The following is a 20,454-nucleotide window of genomic DNA, read 5'->3' as shown; positions in this document are numbered from 1 at the left end:
AGCATTTACAATGGCCATAAAGGAAGTCCCTGCCTTTGGTAAGTGTGCATCTTCTACAATAACAGGTCGAGTGGACAAGATAGAGTCCAAATAGGGGAAAGGTAGAGAATTCTTGAGCCATAGGTAGATAAGTGGGAACATCCATATGACTGTTGGTAGGAGTATAAATCACTACTGTGTTTCTAAAGGGGAATTTAGAAATCGCTATTTAAATTTCTTTTTTGAGATGGAGTTTTGCTCGTCACTCAGGCTGGAGTGCAATGGTGCGACCTCGGCTCACTGCAACCTCTGCCTCCTAGGTTCAAGTGATTCTCCTGCCTCAGCCTCCTGAGTAGCTGGAATTACTGGTGCCCACCACCACGGCTCGCTAATTTTTGTATTTTTAGTAGGGATAGGGTTTCAGCATGTTGGTTGGCCAGGCTGTTCTCAAACTCCTGGCCTACCCTTTCAGTAGCATTTCAACTTCTAGCAATTCATTCTGTAGAAACTTTCCTATAACAACTGGAAACATCCAAAAACCCATTAATAAAGAGATGGTTTAATTATGAAACCACATAGTCATAAAATGGAATAGTGCAATCCTTAAAAAGAATAAATATATACCTGTTTGTGTTAAGTGGAATGTGAAAATTGTACATTAGTATATGTGTTGTGATTTCCCTATCAACAGTTTATACCCCTGTTCTAGATATGAGAAAACAATGAACAATACTCACAATGATCCTGCTCTCTTAGATGATGAGGGGATGGATGCAGCAAACCACCATGACACATGTGTACCTATGTAACAAACCTGCACGATCTGCACATGTACCCCAGAAATTAAAGTACAATTTTAAAAAGAAATAAATTATATCTGGAAAACAGATCACAAACAAATAAAGGTTTAATAGCAGATGAAGCAGTGCTATGAAGAAAAATAAAGCACAGCAAAAGGGATAAAGAGTGATAAAAGCAGAAACAGCCTCTCTGAGGAGACAGGCTCTCTTGAATCAGAAATCTGAATAAGGAACAAGGCAAGAAAGTCAGAAGGGACAGATAGAAGTAAAAAAGACCCAGAAGCATCCTTTCAGGCTTGAGGAAGTATAGGGAATACAGTGTGACTGGAGAGCATTGATCATATGGAATGAGGGACAGAAGATGCGATGTGAAGTGTCCAAGGACCAGATCATATGGCATTTCCGGGGTCATGATAACAATTTTGGATTTTCATTTTATTTTGGTGATTAATCATTAGAAGATCTTGAGCAGGGGAATGATATATTCAGATTTACATTTTTAAAGAATCACTATGGCTGCTATGTCAAGAATATTCTGAGGAGGAAAGGGATAGAAGCAGTGAGACCAGCTGTATGGGTATGACAGTGCTCTTTTGAGTGATGGTAGTATCTGGACGTAGGATTGGAGCTGTGGAGAGGAAGAAGAATGATCAGATTTGTGATGCATTTTGAAGGTAAAGCCAAGAGGATTCGCTGATGGGTTGGGTGTGGGGTATGTTAGAGGAATCAAAGATGATTACAAGAATTTAGGCCTGATCAGCTGAGTGAATGGCAGTACCATTTACTGAGGGAGGAGGATTTAGTAGTAGGAGGTGACAGTGTGGTGGAGGTGGGGAAGAGTTCTGTCTTGGATATGTTCACGTTGAAGTGCCTGTTATATCTGTAAATGGAGCTACTAGGTAATTGGGTTAATGACTTCAGCATTTAGAAGAAAGGTTAAGTCCTTGATGTATACTTGGGAGGCATAAGGGCATGAATGGCTTCGTTATCTGTGTTAAAGCTATGTTTGAGATCACCTAGGAAGTAATTGTAGAAGAAAGCAAGAAGATCTGAGGCCTGAGGTCTAGGGATCTTCTACATCTAAAAATCTCAAAGAGGAAAAATCCAGCAGAAGAGACTGGGAAGTAACAACCAATGACAAAGAAGGAAAAATGGAGAGGGTGGATCGCAGTAGCCAAGTGAAGAAGTGTGTATAGGTATAAAGAAAAAATAATTCCCAAATTATTAACCATTGACTTCCTTGAGTGGCAAAATTATAGGGGCCATTCAATGTTTGTAATTTCTTTTAATATTTAAATATTTTGTAACATACACATATTGTCTTTGTAAGCAAAAATAGCAATACAAAGACGAACAATAAAAAATAAAAATTTAATAACATATTTAAACAATATGTAGGAAGCATCAGCATTAGTCCATATAACATAACCTATTATATCCTTGATTAGACAATTTACAAAAGGAATCCAGTGACCAAAAATGAGAGGGGAAAAAAATGCAGTGTTTCATATGGCTTATCTAAGAATGTATGTAGGTACCTGCTTTATAGAGATTTTATGAGGATTGAAAAGTTAAAGTGTTTAGTATTTATTATGTATGTAATTGTATAGGGAGCATTTTTCATATATTATTAATGGGTATTAAGTGATACTATACAAAAACTAAAGAGACAACCAGAAATGTATATAGAATGTATAGATGGAATAAAATCTAACAGTTTTCCTAACCTATTGATACTGCTCATACATATAAGCAAAAAAAAATTTTAGGATTTATTTCCATGCTATGAATAGAATGCTGATTAGTGCATTTCAAAGTGGCTCAAGGAAATTCCTCTGAACTTACCAAGAATTGAAATGAAAATGTATGTAACTCCCAGTGCAAATGGAGGTGTACACCCCGAAACTGCCAGTCAGAAGTCATGCAGCTGAGTCAAAAGGCCATGGATAGCTGTGTAGCCTTGGAATTAGGATAAAATCTATTATACCTAACTCTATAACCTATATGCCATCCCAAATGAGTATAAATATTATATAGTGTATGTTAAAGTGTTGCAAAAATCATCAAGTAAAATACTAGTTTCTCTTTATGAGGATTGCTGATATGTGATAGTACAAAAACTGTGATATTTTTCATACTGGGTTCCAAGTGCACCTTTTCCTTAAAGGGACGTGACCTATCATTTGGGACTATTCATACATATTTAGAGAATTCCATATTAGGAGAAATCTATTAGATTGTTTACCATTATCTTTCCACCAAACAGTTGGGTGCCACATTCAGATTTTCAATGAAGTTGTCACTGTCGATAATACAATGAGTTCATTTTGGCTGATTGAGATTCAGGAAGTCACTGAAACTGTGGCCATGGAGTACCATCCAGTGCTACTCTTAGCCAAGTACACTTTGGCAAGGAGCCTGAATCAAGCAAAGTACTCTCTTAGATTACTATTTTTCTGATTAAATTTGTAATTATGTATAAAATTAACTATTATATTGTAGGATCAATTGATATTCAGGGAAAAACTGTCTAAATAAAACTTAGAGTTTCTTTTACTCTCTCCTGTCAGAGTCGGGCCACAAAAAGTTAAAAAGTACCATCCAGAGAAGCACAGAAACAGGTATGGCAGCTGAAATGAGGAAGATGGTAAGACAGCCAAGCCGAGAGTCTACTGATGGCAGCATCAACAGTTACAGCTCTGAGGGCAAGTAAGTGCTGTCAGCACGTCCGCGTGGCTGTGGAACCACAAATTGTATACTAATCAGTAACATAACAAAGCCACTGAGTGTTACTGTGCAGCTTTCTATTTAACTAGAAGTTCAACCATCCATTTTAAACTACCCTGACACATGGACACACCTCTATACCTGGTCGTTCATACCTTTCAAGGATGAAGAAATTCTGAGTCCACATGAACAAACTGATTTCCTCCATCTAGGAAAGCCCAGAATAGTCCTTTACTGGATGTTTGGTGTAGAAATGCCACATGTAATGGACTCTCATATGGGAAACTCAGTTTGTCCCTGTTACTAAAGTCTACATTAAAATTTAGAAAGGAACTGATTTCATATGTTCTTAATTTTCTCCAAGCTATTTTGAACCCTAAGCTTTTCTAACACTCTCATACATGTAAGTAACTTACATTTTCTTGTTGTTAAACATTGCTGACTCATTTTTACCTTATGTAACAATCCAGGATCTATCAGCTTCATTAGTTTTCTGACTAAAATGTTTTAGTTAATTCTGAAAAAATTGAATAAGATTTTTTTTAATTACTCATTTTTATTTTTTACCATTTCATTTGGATCCTGAACAAAACCTGCTTCTTCTAGTGCTTGAGAATATTTCTGGTAAAACTGAATTCTTATTGAGGTAGTGGATCTTACAAATAAGTAATTAATGTGTTGTGTTGGATTACATGGAGGTTCACCACACATAAATTTTCCATAATTATTTATTATCACTCACATTATTTATATACCAATCTAATATTCCTAATTTCTTGTCTTTACTGGAATTTTTCTATTTTGTTTAGAAAATTTAACAAAATTTTGCCAAGTTACTGGTTGCAATATTCTTTCCCATTCCTGAAACTAATTGGTCTCTGTTTAGTTGGTCAAATGACTGGTGTGCTTGTTTCCAGTAAGGAATAGCTAAGAACAAAAATCAGCAAGTATGAAAGTTATAGAGATAAACTTACTGACAAAATACCAATATTTGATGAAGTAGCATAAAGTAATGTACAAATGAGACTTAAAGACATTATTTTCTGATACAAAAAAGTAACAAATTTGCCTCCATCATGAACCACTTAATCTCTTGGATTTATGGTCATTGTTTCTGGATGGGATTATAATATGTGTCCCATTTAATTTCCTTGGTTAAGAGAAATAATAGATGTGAAATCACAGTGGAAACAGTAAGTCTCTATAGAAATATTTTCAAATAAGTAATCCTCCCCCCCTTCTTTAGGACTTTAAAACTAGGCATCAATGAACCTGTTTTTCCTATTATGCCTGAAATTTAGACATGATACCTTGACTCATTCCATCATATTTCAAGAGGATTCAGAATGCTAGAAATTATTTTGGCAGCCTGTAACACATGGCAACACTGGTTCTTGGGCCAGTGACCCACAGATGACTTAGTATAGAGATCATTGCTAATTATAGATTACTAGTGAATCTTTTTGATATTTTAAGCTCTAGTGGGAAAAATCTGGTCACTTCTGTGTTTTTATGAAGGCCATGGAATAAAAGGATCCAAAGATTTACATATTTTTATATATTTTGATTTTTTTGTTAACTTTCTCCTTAAAACATTCAGTGGTTATAACGATGTGGAAACTGCACTGTAGGAGAATTGTTATATTTAAAGCTGGTTGATATTTTTTATTTTAATTTTGTATCTTTTGAATAGCTCTACAAGGCAGTGTTTTATAATTTGATTTCATTATTAAGATCCAGTACTTGGCAGCCATAGTTTAGATAATATTGTTTGGTGCTGTTTGCTTGCTAGTTAACGAAACCTTTTAGAGGAACTACTAATCGTGATACTGAACACATTTCTGAGGCATTCAGACCATCAAAGCAAGTACTATGCCAATACCTGTGTAGACTGTTTGATATGTCCCAGGCCAATTTCAAGAAAGAAAACTGTAAATATAGTTCTACTTTCTCCAGAAGTATGAGTCCACATATTTTTCCAGCTCTGTAAGTCACTGACTGAGGCGTTTTATGCCCCAGCAATAATTGGCAGCATGGCATACCTGCAGTACACCTTACAATATTAAAGCAAGATTTTTATTCTAAATAACCAAATAAAACTATTCGATAAAAAAAAAATGCTCATTCAAAAAAGTGCTTACTGAATGCCTATTACATAATGAGCATAGTTCTCGTTACCCAGTGGTAACTACATCAGTCAAGAAGAAGAGAACAGGCACTGCCCTTGTGCAGCTTACATCCTGGGGCTATCAGTAAGTTATATTATAGGAAGAAATGCAGATTTTTTTAACCAATTAATGTCCATTAGAACCAAATAAAAGTCTCAAATAATCTAAACATTTAATTAATTCAAAAATGAATACATTATATGTTTTATTTGTAAATAAGAACTTGTACTGTGCTATAAAATTTATTCAGAATAATTATTGGCCACTTTTAAAAATTTAGCGTTAATGTTACCTAATGTTCATGAGCAAGTATCTGTGTAAGGTTTATGATATAAAAATTTGCATCTTATTTTTTTTTTTGTCAGCAACACGTTTGTATAGGGATTTGGAACTTAGTATATTGAAAACCATAACTGAGTCCACTTGAAAAGAGCATTAAGAGTTTACACCTTTTCTCAATCAATGTTGGGCCTTATATGCTTGGCCCAAAGGCAATGCAAAGAATCAATTTTAAAAAAACAGATTGTCTAAGTAATATTTATGTTTCATGATCATAATTAGTCAAATGAAAACTAGTGAAAATAATTCTGGATTATTTCATGGGTTTTTTTCCTTTGGTTTTTATCCTTTGGCTGATAGTTTAATATTTCCTGGAGTGCGTCTGGGAGCTGACAGTCAATTCAGTGATTTTCTTGATGGATTGGGACCAGCCCAGCTTGTTGGCCGCCAAACCCTTGCCACCCCTGCAATGGGTAAGAATCATTTTTTATACATGAAAATATGTGTTTTGCGTTTGACAAAGTCATTTAAAACTTTTAAAATTGTGTAATTGAAGTACAAGTGAGAAGCAACATTTTAGCTAGGGTGTTACTGTTTGCAAACAACAAAATAATTTCAAGTACATTTTTCTAATTTGAGATATTATGAAGAAGGAAATAAAATTAGTCATAAATATTTGAATTACCAGAACCCTTTTAAGACAGAGAGTCTACAATGGATCTAAATGTAGGACAAGGGTGGCATTTCACAGCATGGGGTAAAGAAAAAAAAGACTGTTCAGTAAAGGATAGTGGCATCACTGTTTACTTCTGTGAAAAAAATTAATGGAATTCCCCCACTCTACACAACTTGCCAAAAAAGTTAATATTTTAGACTTAACTATAAAAAAAGGGAAGGTGAAGAAAGACACTAAAAAGTACTGAAAAACACTTAAGTTGATCTTTCTATAATATTGCAGTGGGAAAGAATATCAGCAAAATGTATGAAAACTGATTAGCTTGAGGATACAACATAGTGGAATTTCACAATACTGAGGCTTGATAGAAAACCGTACAAGCTTCCTAAGAGGAAAAATAATTTTACAAAAAACTATCAAAAATCAGATTCTCATTGGGCTCCTCACATTTTCACTGGACTCTTCAATAATACTGGAAGCCAGAAGAGTATGAACATTACCTTCAGAATTCTGAGTAACAACTGATTTCCAATCTAGAATACAAAAGCCAGCCAAACTATGAAGTAAATTTGAGGCTAAAGTAGATACATACTTGGCCCCAAGCAAAGCTTCAAATCATTTTCCTCATTTCTAACATTTCTCAGAAAGCTACTAGAGGATTTACTTCAACCAAATGAACTAACTGAATTTTCAAAATTATGGATTAAAAAAAACAAAAGATGGAACCAATAAATAAATGCTTGCTTCCTCACAAGATAAAGATGATTGGGATACCCAGGATGATAGCAAAGGAGGAACTAAAGATAGCTGCAGCAAGGTTTCAAAGCAACGTTCAAATTGTATCATGTCAGATTTCATGAGATAAAATTTATAGAATACCTAATGTGTTTGATTTTATGGAAGAGATAAACAAACAGGAGAGACTAAGATTTGAATTAGTGAGATCTACATAAAAATGTAAGCAAATGCTTTCTTAAAAGACACTAATTAAGTGTAGGAAAAAGGAAGATCTAAGAAATGAGAAGTAGTTATAATATTCTAGTTCACACAGTTATGCGTAAGATTACTAGTCAAAATAATATAAATAGTAATATTGGGAAATGGGATGACAGAAATTGTCAAGTATGTAGTAGGTGTAGGAAGGCACTGAAAGAGATCAAAATTGGAAGTCAATAATAATATCTAAAAATGCAAAAAGGAAAATATAAGTCTATGCTTAGAAATAATAAGGCAAATACCAGAAAGTAAATCAGATAAAAATATTGAAAATTTTGAAAGCAATAATTTTTGGAAGACAAGAAGTTGAGAGAGGGGATAGAAGTTAGTTATGATGGCCAGGCGCAGTGGCTCGCGCCTGTAATCCCAGCACTTTGGGAGGCCGAGGCGGGCGGATCACAAGGTCAAGTGATCGAGACCATCCTGGCCAACATGGTGAAACCCCGTCTCCACTAAAAATACAAAACTTAGCTGGGTGTGGTGGCACGCGCCTGTAGTCCCAGCTACTCGGGAGGCTGAGGCAGGAGAATTCCTTGAACCCAGGAGGCAGAGGTTGCAGTGAGCTGAGATTGCGCCACTGCACCCCAGCCCGGCATCTGGTAACAGAGCAAGACTCTGCCTCAAAAAAAAAAAAAAAAAAATTAGTTATGCATAAACCTAACAGGTTTTATAGAACAGTTGGGGATATTTATATGATTTTAAAAGAAGTCTTTAAAAAAACATGAAAAGGACAAAAAGAGAACAAAAGACTTCTGGGAACTGAGGTCTAAAACAGAATTATAAAACTAATGAGAATGTCTAGAACAATAAAGTTGGTCAACTGACCAGGCAAATAAAGAGAATTCATGCCTGAGAAAATAGAAGTGATTTAACTAAGTAAAAATAACTTAGAAATTGTCAGAGGTAGAGTATCAAAAAATCCACAGAAAAAAAGACCAAGAGTTATTAAACAAAAAACCAGTAAATATTTTTAAGAAAAAAAGAGAATGGAAAATACAATGAATTAAAATTTAAAATTCAGTTGATGAGGTAAATAGTATACTGAACAAAGCTTAAGATAGAATTAAATACAAGGAGAACTATAGAATATCACTGTAAACATGGCCTATTTAAATTTAAAAAATTCTTTCTTAATAGAGAATATGGGATTTAGGAAGAATAAACTGAAAAACTCAAAATTACTCTAAAAGGAGCCTAAAAAGATAATAGAGAAACAGTTTTGGAGGAAAAACTAATGATGACTGAATTGTTTAAGGAAAGCAGAAAAGTGGTGAACTGAACAATCTATACAAAACAAACAAGGAAAAGCTTCTTAACGTAATTTCAGAACATCATCTCAAATCATGAGGAAGATAAAGATTACCTAGCAAAGAAAGGCAAGAAATGAACGGCTTTCGTTTCTTAGCAATGCCAAAAATATATACATATAAAGATATTACTCTCAAACTGCTAAAGAAAAGGACTTATCAACCCAAATTTGTATATTAAGACAAATGTTCATTCAAGAGTAAAGGTGAAATAGAGACATACTCATTCACACAATGACTCAGGAAGTTTACCATCACAGCTCTTCACTCAAAGGTGTGCTGTAGCAAGAATAAGCCTAAAAGGAAAGAATGGGATTTGGGAAGCAATGATGAGCAAAGAAATGAGTGAAACTTGGTAAATATATTAAAATAATAATAATTTAACAAAAACAGCAATAAAAGCAGGGTTTTAAGTGTATATTTGACAAGCAGAAAAAAAGCAAAATAAAATAAGTTGAAACAAAAATGCCACTCAGCATCTGCGTGAAAGTTGAGAAGTTGAAGAATTCTTAAATAATTAAAGATACTTGTCTTATATGGGAGAAAACAGGAAAACACTAACTAGGTTTTGGGGCAGTCACCTATTGGAATAATATGACAGTATCTAGTAAAATTTAAAAGGTAGATGTGCTATGACCCAGCAATACAGTTTCTAGTTAACATATCCTCAAGAAACTTCTTGCAGCATTCTTTGTTGCAGCATCAAATAGGAATACCAAGACCCCTAACTGGAGATAAGGTAAATAAATATAGCATTCACATAATAGAATATTATAGAGAAATTAAAGGGAATGTTCTAGATCTGAACAAATCAACTTTGATGGATACCTAAGAAAATGTTGTTAAGTGAAGAAAGAAAATTGCTGATTGATACCACTTACACAAATGCTTGGGCTGGACACGGTGGCTCACATTTGTAATCCCAGCACTTTGGGAGGCCAAGGCAGGCAGATCACCTGAAGTCAGGAGTTCGAGACCAGCCTGACCAGCATAGTGAAACCCTGTATCCACTAAAAATGCAAAAGTTAGCCAGGCATGATGCTGCATGTCTGTAGACTCAGCTACTCAGGAAACTGAGGCAAGAGAATTGCTTAAACCTAGGAGATGGAAGTTGCAGTGAGCCAAGATCACGCCACTGCACTCCAACCTGGAAGACAGAGCAAGACTCTGTCAAAAAAAAAAAAAAAAAAAAAAAAAAGCTTAAAATTTGGAAATGTATTTGAGATGGACAGTTATTAAAAACTATAACCTACCACAAAGAATTTAAGAGTAAATAGCTGAAAAAACCTGAGTAGAGCTATAACTATCGGTATTTAACATTCTACTCACCAAAAAATGGGGAGAATAATCCCAGATGTTTTCACAGATGTGTTCTAATAAATATGAATTCAAGAGACATGAAAATTATGAAACAACTATTTTCATAAATAAAAAGGGACTCATTCTAGTTGCTAATCTAATTTTGTATCAAACTATACATGGGCTATGTAATCCTCCTTAATAATCAAAGAAATGCAAATTAAAATATCTTTTTAACTAGATTGGCAACAATTAAACATATTTTTGATACTGGTGTTAGACATATTGCTAATACTAGTATTATTGAGTGTGGGAAGCAGGAAGAGAGAGATTTCTGGTGATAGTGCAAACTGGTACAACCTTTCCGGAGGAGTTGGCAGTATGCATGGAATTTTTGGATGTCCATCCTATTAGATATGAAAATTTAAAATCTTGGAATTCTGTGTTCAAAAAATAACTGATGCAAGAATGTGTGCAAGAATTCTTATAAAACTGTTCATTCTAGCCCCATTTACATACACTGAACTATAAATAGTTTATGTAAATAACCTTTATTTCCATCAACAGGAGCCTGATTTAATAGGTAATGACATGTCCATACAGTAGTCCATATAGTCAATAAAATGACTGTGTATGATATGATTAATGATAGATAGATAGATAGGCAGGCAGAGAGATAGATAAAAGAATGCTAGGATATTCACTAAATATTAATGGTGGCTTTCTCTGGATAATGAAAATACAGATGGTTACAATATTTTATTAATAAGTAAATATACTGAATGAAATAAGAGTAAGAAATCTTATTAAGTACAAGAATCACAGAAATACTTCAGCATTGTTATAGTCCTTTATTAACTAATTTGCAAATCTCATCAGAGGGATTAATACCAGAAAAAATAAGAGAATTGTTTCCAAATTTGATTTAGAGGCTTGGGAAAGAAAAGTGGGATTGTGCAGTGAGGGGTCTAAATATTAGTTTCTTATCAAGATCATGAAGATAAAAATCTGTAGTCTGATATGGGCTGTCCTTTTTGTTTTAACTGCACATAACTGCAAAGAAGCTGAAACACACCATGCTTCCCCTCCATTTGCAGGTGATATACAAATTGGAATGGAGGACAAAAAGGGCCAATTAGAAGTTGAAGTTATTAGAGCACGAAGCCTCACACAAAAGCCTGGTTCTAAATCTACACCTGGTAAGGAGTATTCCTGAGTTTGGTGAAGAGATTATTAAATAGGCAAGCAAGTAAAAAACATTTGCTGCATTTGAATTCCATATGCTCTGTTTTGCATCATCTGATTGATTTTAAAAGCAGTATTTCTATGTTCTTTGATGTTATTAAAATGGATCTCAGTTTTCCTTGCTCAGTTATTATTTCAGAAGGTGTTAGGAAGTGTTTTATAATATTTTTTAAAGTTTAGTTATGGTTGTCTCTTAGCTTTTGTCAGTTATTTTCTTTCTTCACATTTAGAAAGGCAAAAGAAAAACAGAATATAGTTCTAATCATAAAAAGGGAACAATGAACTTTAAGATCTAAACCTGCATTGTAATCCAAGTAAGTCAAAGTCTTCAAATAACTTTGTATACATTGATTCAAAATGAGGAAAATGGCAGTAATGGTAACATATAGATTTAAGGAATAGAATTTATGGAACAATGGAAGTTTTAAGTAATTTGAATAGTCAATGGGAAACTTTCAGTAAGCACCTCTAATTCTGTAATAGGACATTCTTTAATTTAAAAAATAGTTGAATTTAAGGAATACTTCTTATATGTTAATGTATCTTTCTTCAGCTCCGTATGTCAAAGTATATCTTTTGGAAAACGGGGCCTGTATAGCCAAGAAGAAGACAAGAATTGCACGAAAAACCCTTGATCCTTTGTATCAGCAGTCCCTGGTTTTTGATGAAAGTCCACAGGGTAAAGTTCTTCAGGTCAGTAATAGTTTGTTTGACTTTTTACATTGAAATATTTGTATTATCCATACATAAAAGAGATGGTCAAACACAAAGAGAATAAAATTTGGTAAAGATAAATGTAGAATAGTATTCTTGAGTAGAAAAAATTCAAATGGTTAATTTATAATATAAATAATATATAGTATTAAAAATATTTGGCGGATCTAATAGAGAACAATTTTATTCTCTCTCTTCTTTTCTTTTCTCTCTCCATCCTCTTCTTCTAGGTTTGCCCTGTTCCCTCCCCTCCTCACTCCTCACTAGATAGATAGATGATAAATAGAGATATATCAAACAAAACAATGCTAATAATAATTGATTGAGCATTGCTATGTACCAAACATGAGATACAAAGAGGAAGAGGGAGAGGAAAAGAGAAGTGTGCAGAGACCAGCAAATATTTAGTCCTGGTTGACTGCCATATGCATTTTTAGGTACATAAATATATATATAATTTAAACTTTGTAGCTAACATGTGCAATAAGTATCATTATCCTCATTTTAAAGATTATGTCTGAGATTCAAGAGGTTAAGTAATTTCACAAAGTTACTCAGTAAATTGTAAAGGTGGGATTCACCACCAATTCTGCTTGTGTAAAGCAGGTGAATGAGTTCAGCTGAGAACCTTTACAGATGACTGAAGGGTTAAAAAATAGAACATGGGAGTATGTATAATAGAAGGCTTGTCTGACACCAATAGGAGTTGATCTAGATTGTGGTAATTTTCAATGATTTCATTGAAATGTTAATCATCTAAGTCAAAATTGGCGTGCAAGTCCTCAAAATGTAGCAGCTCATTATTTTTCTTTTGGCCTGCCCCTTTGCTAAAAAGACCATAACACGAAAGAAATCAAATGAGTACTCTCATTCTTTGTACATATTTTCTTGTACATACACTCCATGGTATACTGAGTTGGATTGCTAGTCGCCCTCCTAAATTGCACAAATTTTAATTTTTATATTTCTATGGCCCTGCACATCACTAATTAGATAGTAGTTATACAAGAAAGGTGTTGCATTCATATAATAATAATCTTATACATTTCTTTCTTTAACATGGCTTATGTAGATAATACTCATTGACTAGGAACACACAGTCCTTAATTCCATCACACTAAAAATTTTTGTGAAGTGTCTATGAGCACCTTAAGGTTATTGTATCTTCTTTTCTGTGCCTTCTCCTTCATGACAGTTGTATTCATTATTCATTTCCTCTCCTTCTCTGACTGGCCCACTTTTACAACATAGTTGCTTTGAGCCCTTCGAATGTGAAGGAGACAGAAGTCCAGGTAATGTTGCATTTCTCTATCTCTGCAGGTGATTGTCTGGGGAGACTATGGCAGAATGGACCACAAATGCTTTATGGGTGTGGCTCAGATCTTGTTGGAAGAACTCGACCTGTCCAGCATGGTGATTGGATGGTACAAATTGTTCCCACCGTCCTCACTGGTGGATCCCACACTCACTCCCCTCACCCGCCGGGCTTCCCAGTCATCTCTGGAAAGTTCAACTGGGCCTCCCTGTATTCGATAATAGTGAACTCATACCAGAGTCATTCCGATAAAACTCAACATTTCAGGATAATAATCTGAACCAGATATTTCATGATCAAAAGCATTGTTGGAGACAGACAATCAACTTATGTTTTGCCTGTAGTAGTTTTTCAATAATATGTCCCAATCATTATTTAAAACATGGCTTCATATGACAGAACAAGGCAATCTATCAAATTACAGGAAGAATCAACGTGCTGGTGAGAGTCACTGATGCTTCTAACAAATAGAAAAAGAGGAAATTTTAAATCCACGCATACAAATACACACACACACACACACACACACACACCAAATTGAACAAACTGGAAACTCTCACTCTGTGAAAAGTTGTATTCTACACGTATCTGCACAGACCACAAGCAGTGTTATTTCCCTGATGTTTGAATTGTTTTGTTCTTTCGTGTGTTTTGTTTATTTGTGTGGTGGTTGTTGGTTTTCATTTCTTGAGTTTTTGTTTTGTTTTCACCGCATCTGTTATCTCCATTAGTTTTATTATTATTTTTTTTTGGCTGTGTCATGACAGGCCTCATGATGCTAACAGAGACTCTTCCCTTCTTTTTTCCAAAAGCACCAAAAAAAGGGCTGAAGTGATCTCTGTGGCATCTTCCCAAAGTGTTAAACAGCTACATAAGGTGAAGCCAAGGAAGGGTTTCACTGGCTCTCATTTTACAATTCTTTAAAGTCTTGTGTGTGGAAACCCAAAAGACAAAAAGTTATCTTCCAAAATAAATAATCACAGAAGTACTTTTTTAATTAAGAGCCTATCTGTTTGCATTCTAGAAATTTAATTTATGGTTTCCATTGTTTTGCATGGAAGACTTTTAAAGAAGTCGATCTGCAACTAATGCTGGGGACTAAAACTAACTGCATAATTGTACTTTGAAAACACTCCTTGTAATGCCTTTTTCTTCCTGATATCAAAAAAATATATATGCTCATGTGTATAAACCATACTTTGACTTTCCAAAATGGTGACTAGGAATGGATTTGAGCCTAAGACACTTTGAGCTATGCCCAGGCTTCTCAGCCATGCCTCAGTGTAGACACACCCATCTGCCCTGGAAAGAGCATGGTATGAGCTGTTCAATATTCCACTGGAAATTCCAGTTGAAATATTCTGCACTAAACTAATGTTTTTATCGAATTTTAGTTTACATTTCTTTGAGATTGATGCAAGCACAATGCTTGATTTTTTAATGCAAAGTATCTTACTTTTTGGGGGGAAAATAAACAAAGTCAACTTTCAATTTGCATTTTCTTCATTTAGTTTTTCTTGGCCTTGAATTTCCCTGTGACATTCTGTACATGTGCTACAAACTGCAGTCTCTGCAGGTGCATTGATATGTTCTCCCTCCTTTTATGAGTCACTCCACTTTTGTGATTACACAAATAGAGCAGCATGACTTGGAACTGTTCAAAGCTGCATGCACATTTTGTAAAAAAAAATTTTAAAAAGAAAAGAAACAAAAGGTTATTTAATAATGTATGTTAGTTCCACATAGGCCAGCTTGTATGTTGCATGTACTTGTACAGTTTGCTTGTTAATTACTATACCGAAATAACCAAGAAATCTAAGCCATCCATTTTTGTTATAGGCATTTTGCAGGTTTTAGCCAGACTCAGTCTCTGGGTCTGTGGTGAAATGTCTATAGATGGACTTTATTTTTTACCCTCCGGAAAACGTGATGTAGTACGGACCAAATTCCTTCCAATAAATATTTTGGTGTAGATTCCTACTGTGGGGCTATAACACATGTAGACACTGTGTACACACTAGGTTTTAATTCATAGACATACTGCCTGCACCAAGTGAATTATTTATTATTATTTACACATGCCAGAATTATCTGCCCATCTTTCCACAGGGCACAGATTGACCACTGCTCACCATGGTGAGCAGGAGGAACTGAAGCATTGGTGCACTTCTACTAGATTCCGTTCTGTCTTAGTGGCCAACAATCAACTGATTATAATTGGGTAGTATCTTTCTATTTTTACCATTTGTCTTAACACTCCCCTGTGCTTTTAAATGAAATTCCAACTCATGTATGTAAACATGTTTAATAAAATTTACTTTTCATGTCAGTCAGTAGCCATCTGTGTTCTATGTCTTGCCAGATTTCCATTGTGGGTTCTATGGTGCAAAATGGGAGCCAGACCATGGGAAGGGGAGGCTGGGGTTTGTTGTCTGCTGTGGGCATTTGGCTTGACTTGTCACTGCACTATATTATGTCTTAATCGATGGCCCAAAGGGTACTTTGCATCACCTACAAGTTTTCACTTTGTCAGCCTGTCTAAGTGAGCACATGACTATACTTCTGAAAAGTGGCATTATTAAATAATAAATCTCAGTAAGAATCAAATGGAAGGTTGTTTTCTGCTGCTGTTTGAATGTGCTAATAAAAGAGACAACTCTGTTGTCCAGTTGCCAAATTATTTCAAGTTATGTGACATCAAGAAATTGATTCCTGCGTCTCTTGTCAGTGTATTTCCTCTTTCCATCTTTTTATTCTGAATCTATGACTAATTTAAGTAACCTTAGTTTAGAGGAGACCAATTGAACAAAAAATAAGCAATACATTGACTCTAAATTATCGTTAATAGAATCTTAGGTAATAAAACTATCTCCAAATATAGATAAATACCCAAAATAATATATTCAAAGAGACGTTATTAACTTTTAGGTTATTTTATGATTTTTTTTCTTGTCTAAAAGTGTGTTCATATATTTCATAATCATTGCCTCTCATAAAACACTTGGTAAGCACTACTTTCATCTCGCGTTGTAGTAAAACAACTTTTGTGATCTAGTCTTGTCTAAGAGCTCCTAACTTTTTATAGACCACACTGGCTTTAACTTGTAAAGCAAAGTAAACAGCTACATCAACATCAAATTTGAGGCAATAAAGTGATTGGAGAAATGAATGCGTCAGTTGTTTATAGTTTTTAAACAGTTGACTGAATTTTACCCTATTAAATTATCCATTTGTCTACATGACACAAGATTATCTGTTAGGCTGGGTCAGTAGGAGGCAAAAACAACTGATGAGTTCAGTTTAAAACAAACTGTCAGAGTAAATCTGTTTAAGGTGCGTGCATTAAGATGGAACTGGGTGAGGCCAGGAGACAAAGTCTGCCACTGAAACAAGCGATGAGAGTTGTCTTCAAAATTATTGTCTAGAGAGAAGAAGAAGAGCAGTAGTCTTGCTTCAAACCATATAAAGCTCATGGCATTGGGATTTCAGGGTCTACAATGATGGGAGGAAGGAACCTGAGAAAAAGCAGTTTTGCTAAATCTTCATGGTTTCTTGCTGACTCTAACAACTTAATTGTTGAAATCCCAGCCTCATAAGTATCCCAGATAATATATTATCTGAGTATACTTAACCAACATTAAGGGCTTTGTTAAGTACTAGGTATTAAGTACTTAGAATATAAAGTAGCTCCTTGTGTATTAAAAGATATATATAGAAATAATTACGACAACATACAGTAAATCCTCAATGTCATTGATAGGTTCTCAGAAACTGTGACTTTGAGTGAAATGACTTAAAAAGAAACCTTTTTTCTCTCGACAGTGTTGTCGAGGACCTGTTGTACATTATTTCACTTAAAGTCACAGTTTCCAAGAACAGGTGGTTAAGTTAGTCCAAGTTAGGACTTACTGTATTTGATTTGCATACAAAGGCTGTGGGATTACATCTACTCTCAGCAGTCCTAGAGGTAAGTATAGGACTGCTAATATCACATATAAGGCTCTGCAGCTTAGAGATGCGAAACAAGCTAAGCTCACACAGCTAGTGAGTGACCATGCTGGGATATGAACCAAGGTCTGACCAACTCTGGATCCTGCCATACCAAACGCTCTCTGTCCTCTACTGACTGCTGACAGGTGAGCTAGATATTAAAGAATGAAAAGCCCACAGGGTGAGAAAAAATCCTAAGCTATTTCTCTGCCATGAGGCAGCTCCTGGCCAGCTTGGTCTCCCAAGTTGTCTGAGTGACTCTGCTTTACAATAGGGGTGGGGGATAGAAAAAGGAGGCATTTTCCATTCCCTGAAACCTCTTTCTAAGCACCACCCCCCACTCCCCTGACCACTCATCATTTGCCTTATCAAACTTCATGAATACATCATATGCAGCTTTCAGGAACAGTTTGAGTAATGGACATAGAGCAAAGAAAGACTTATTCTTTAACTTTTCAAAAATGTTTTTGTCAGGGCCGGGCGCGGTGGCTCACGTCTGTAATCCCAGCACTTTGGGAGGCCGAGGCGGGTGGATCACGAGGTCAAGAGATCAAGACCATCCTGGTCAACATGGTGAAACCCCGCCTCTACTAAAAATACAAAAAATTAGCTGGGCACGGTGGCGTGTGCCTGTAATCCCAGCTACTCAGGAAGCTCAGGCAGAATTGCCTGAACCCAGGAGGTGGAGGTTGCGGTGAGCCGAGATCGCACCATTGCACTCCAGCCTGGGTAACAAGAGTGAAACTCTGTCTCAAAAAGAAAAAAAAAAAACATTTTTGTCCACCTTGCCTCGAATTACCCCACCTGCTGCTCATTAATAGCCCCAGTTTAGGTTGCCAGACCCAATAAAGCAGGGATCCCCAATCCCTGGGCCATGGACTGGTACTGGTCTGTGGCCTGTTAGGAACTGGACCACACAGCTGGAGGTGAGCAGTGGGCGAGTGGGCTCCGCCTCCTGTCAGATCACCAGCAGCAATAGGTTCTCACTGGTGCATGAACCCTATAGTGAACTTTACATGTGAGGGGTCTAGGCTGCATGCTCCTTATGAGAATCTAATGCCTGATGATCTGTCACTGTCTTCCATCACCCCTAGATGGGACTGTCTAGTTGCAGGAAAACAAGCTCAGGACTCCCACTAATTCTACATTATGGTGAGTTATATAATTATTTCATTACATATTATAATATAATAATAATAGGAAAAAAGTACACAATAAATGTAATGCACTGGAATCATCCTGAAACCATCCTCCCCCATGGTCTATGGAAAAATTGTCTTCCATGAAACCAGTCTCTGGTGCCAAAAAGGTTGGTGACTGCTGCTCTATAGCTCTTACCACAGAACTCCTTTAATTAAATATATATACACCTCTCTTATCACATACTTGGTGGTCAATTGGTTTTTCTAAATGTAAATGTGTTAATTGGATTAAAAAGCCACAATTGCCCCATCATCCCAGCAAAATCTCCTTTGGATCTTCTTGGTCCATGCCTAATGCTAAACAAATATCTTTGCCCAGAAAGATAAAATACATTGACGGTCAGGCTTGTGTCAAGAGTCCAGCCCTGGATCTAGGGAATCCAGACAATTGCACCTAAACCACATAGAAAAGTTAGGGTTGTTCTCCCAAGGCAATATGGATGCTAGTAGAAGAAAGAGAATGCTTCTGCCTTAGAAAAAGACATGATGGGAAAGTTCTGTCTGCTCTAGACCCATTTTTTTCTCTTCTTTCAAGACCTAGGAAAGGTGGGACAAATATTCTCAAGGCTGGCCACACCCAACCACACTCACTCTGATGACACTCATCTTCTCCTCTCTTCCAAATTATGGAGCCACTCATCTCGTACCTTAAATATTTCTAAGACTCCAGGCTGATATTTTGAGGAATATGACATTGTAGTTATGTCAATAGCATGCAGGAAGACATACAGCTAACATAAAAGATACTACAACATGTCTGTTAAATGGATGATAACACCTACCTCATACAGTTATTTTGCAGATTAAAGTAAGTAGTAAATATTAAATTCTCAGGACAAAATCTGAATTCATAGTAAGTGGCTTAACAAATGTTAGCAACCATTATGTGTAAACCTAACTTTGTGAAGTCAAAGTTAACCTTGTGAAGACTTCATATAAACACAAAACTCCTGGGCAAATCTGGCCTTCATTTCCTGCTTATTTATCTGTTCCACCACCACTGATAGAACGTCCCTTTCCTGTACTGGCAGATAAAAACAGAGAAAGATTTGTCCTCTGCTCAGGTGACAGAAGTGCTAATTTCAATAGTCCATATCACACAACACTGTCTTCAGGCCATTCTGTGCATCTTCAGTAAGGCTGATTGCTCGAATAGGAACAGCTCTGGATTGCAGTTCCCAGCGAAAATGCAGAGGGTGAGTGATCACTGCATTTCCGAACGAAGTTTTACTGCCCACAGACCAGGAGATTCCTAGGCGGAAAAGTGCCATGAGTCTCCAGCACAGCCAGCGCAGCAGGTCTCCACACAAAAACATAAATCCAGGCGCCGTTTCAACTGGCGACTGGAACACTTGGGAGGTAGAGTCACCCATTCAACTGAAAAAAAGGGGGCTGAAACAGGGAGCCAGGTGATCTGGCTCAGCTGGTCCCACCCCAACAAAGACCAGCAATCTGAAATGCTCTGGATTGAGAGTTTCACAGCAAGCACAGCTGGACCCAGGACAATCCAGCTCCGTGAAGGGCATCTGCCATTACTGAGGCAGCCCACCACTACCCAGGCAGCCCACCACTAACCGAGGCAGTCCGCCATTTCCGAGGCAGACCGCCATTACCAAGGCAGTTCTAATTATATCTCTATAAACAAAACTGCAAGGAAGTTCACACAGCAGCTGGGCAGAGCCCACAGCAGCTCAGCAACACCTCTACTGGCAGACTGTGACTAGGCTACCTCCTGGCTGGGCAGGGCATCACTGAAA

The 20,454-nt window shown here is 36.2% G+C and overlaps 1 protein-coding gene across 50 annotated transcripts in view; it reads left to right on the top strand.

The window, feature by feature from the left end:
* Positions 1-15,834, top strand: part of RIMS1 (regulating synaptic membrane exocytosis 1) — a 510,482-nt gene extending 494,648 nt beyond the window's left edge. For all 50 annotated transcript variants that reach the window (XM_012471847.3, XM_012471843.3, XM_012471846.3 and 47 more), the window contains 5 exons: positions 3,350-3,488; positions 6,314-6,426; positions 11,329-11,430; positions 12,030-12,169; positions 13,511-15,834. In XM_012471847.3, the coding sequence (XP_012327270.2) occupies positions 3,350-3,488; positions 6,314-6,426; positions 11,329-11,430; positions 12,030-12,169; positions 13,511-13,726 (710 nt within the window). In that variant the 3' untranslated portion in view covers positions 13,727-15,834. The remainder of the gene's footprint in view (positions 1-3,349; positions 3,489-6,313; positions 6,427-11,328; positions 11,431-12,029; positions 12,170-13,510) is intronic.
* Positions 15,835-20,454: the final 4,620 nt, after the last annotated feature.

The sequence above is a fragment of the Aotus nancymaae genome, unplaced genomic scaffold (genome assembly GCF_030222135.1).
Source record: "Aotus nancymaae isolate 86718 unplaced genomic scaffold, 86718_ANA_hifiasm-v0.15.2.pri h1tg000040l, whole genome shotgun sequence".
Lineage (NCBI taxonomy): Eukaryota > Metazoa > Chordata > Mammalia > Primates > Aotidae > Aotus > Aotus nancymaae.
This window is presented reverse-complemented; position numbering and strand designations above follow the sequence as displayed.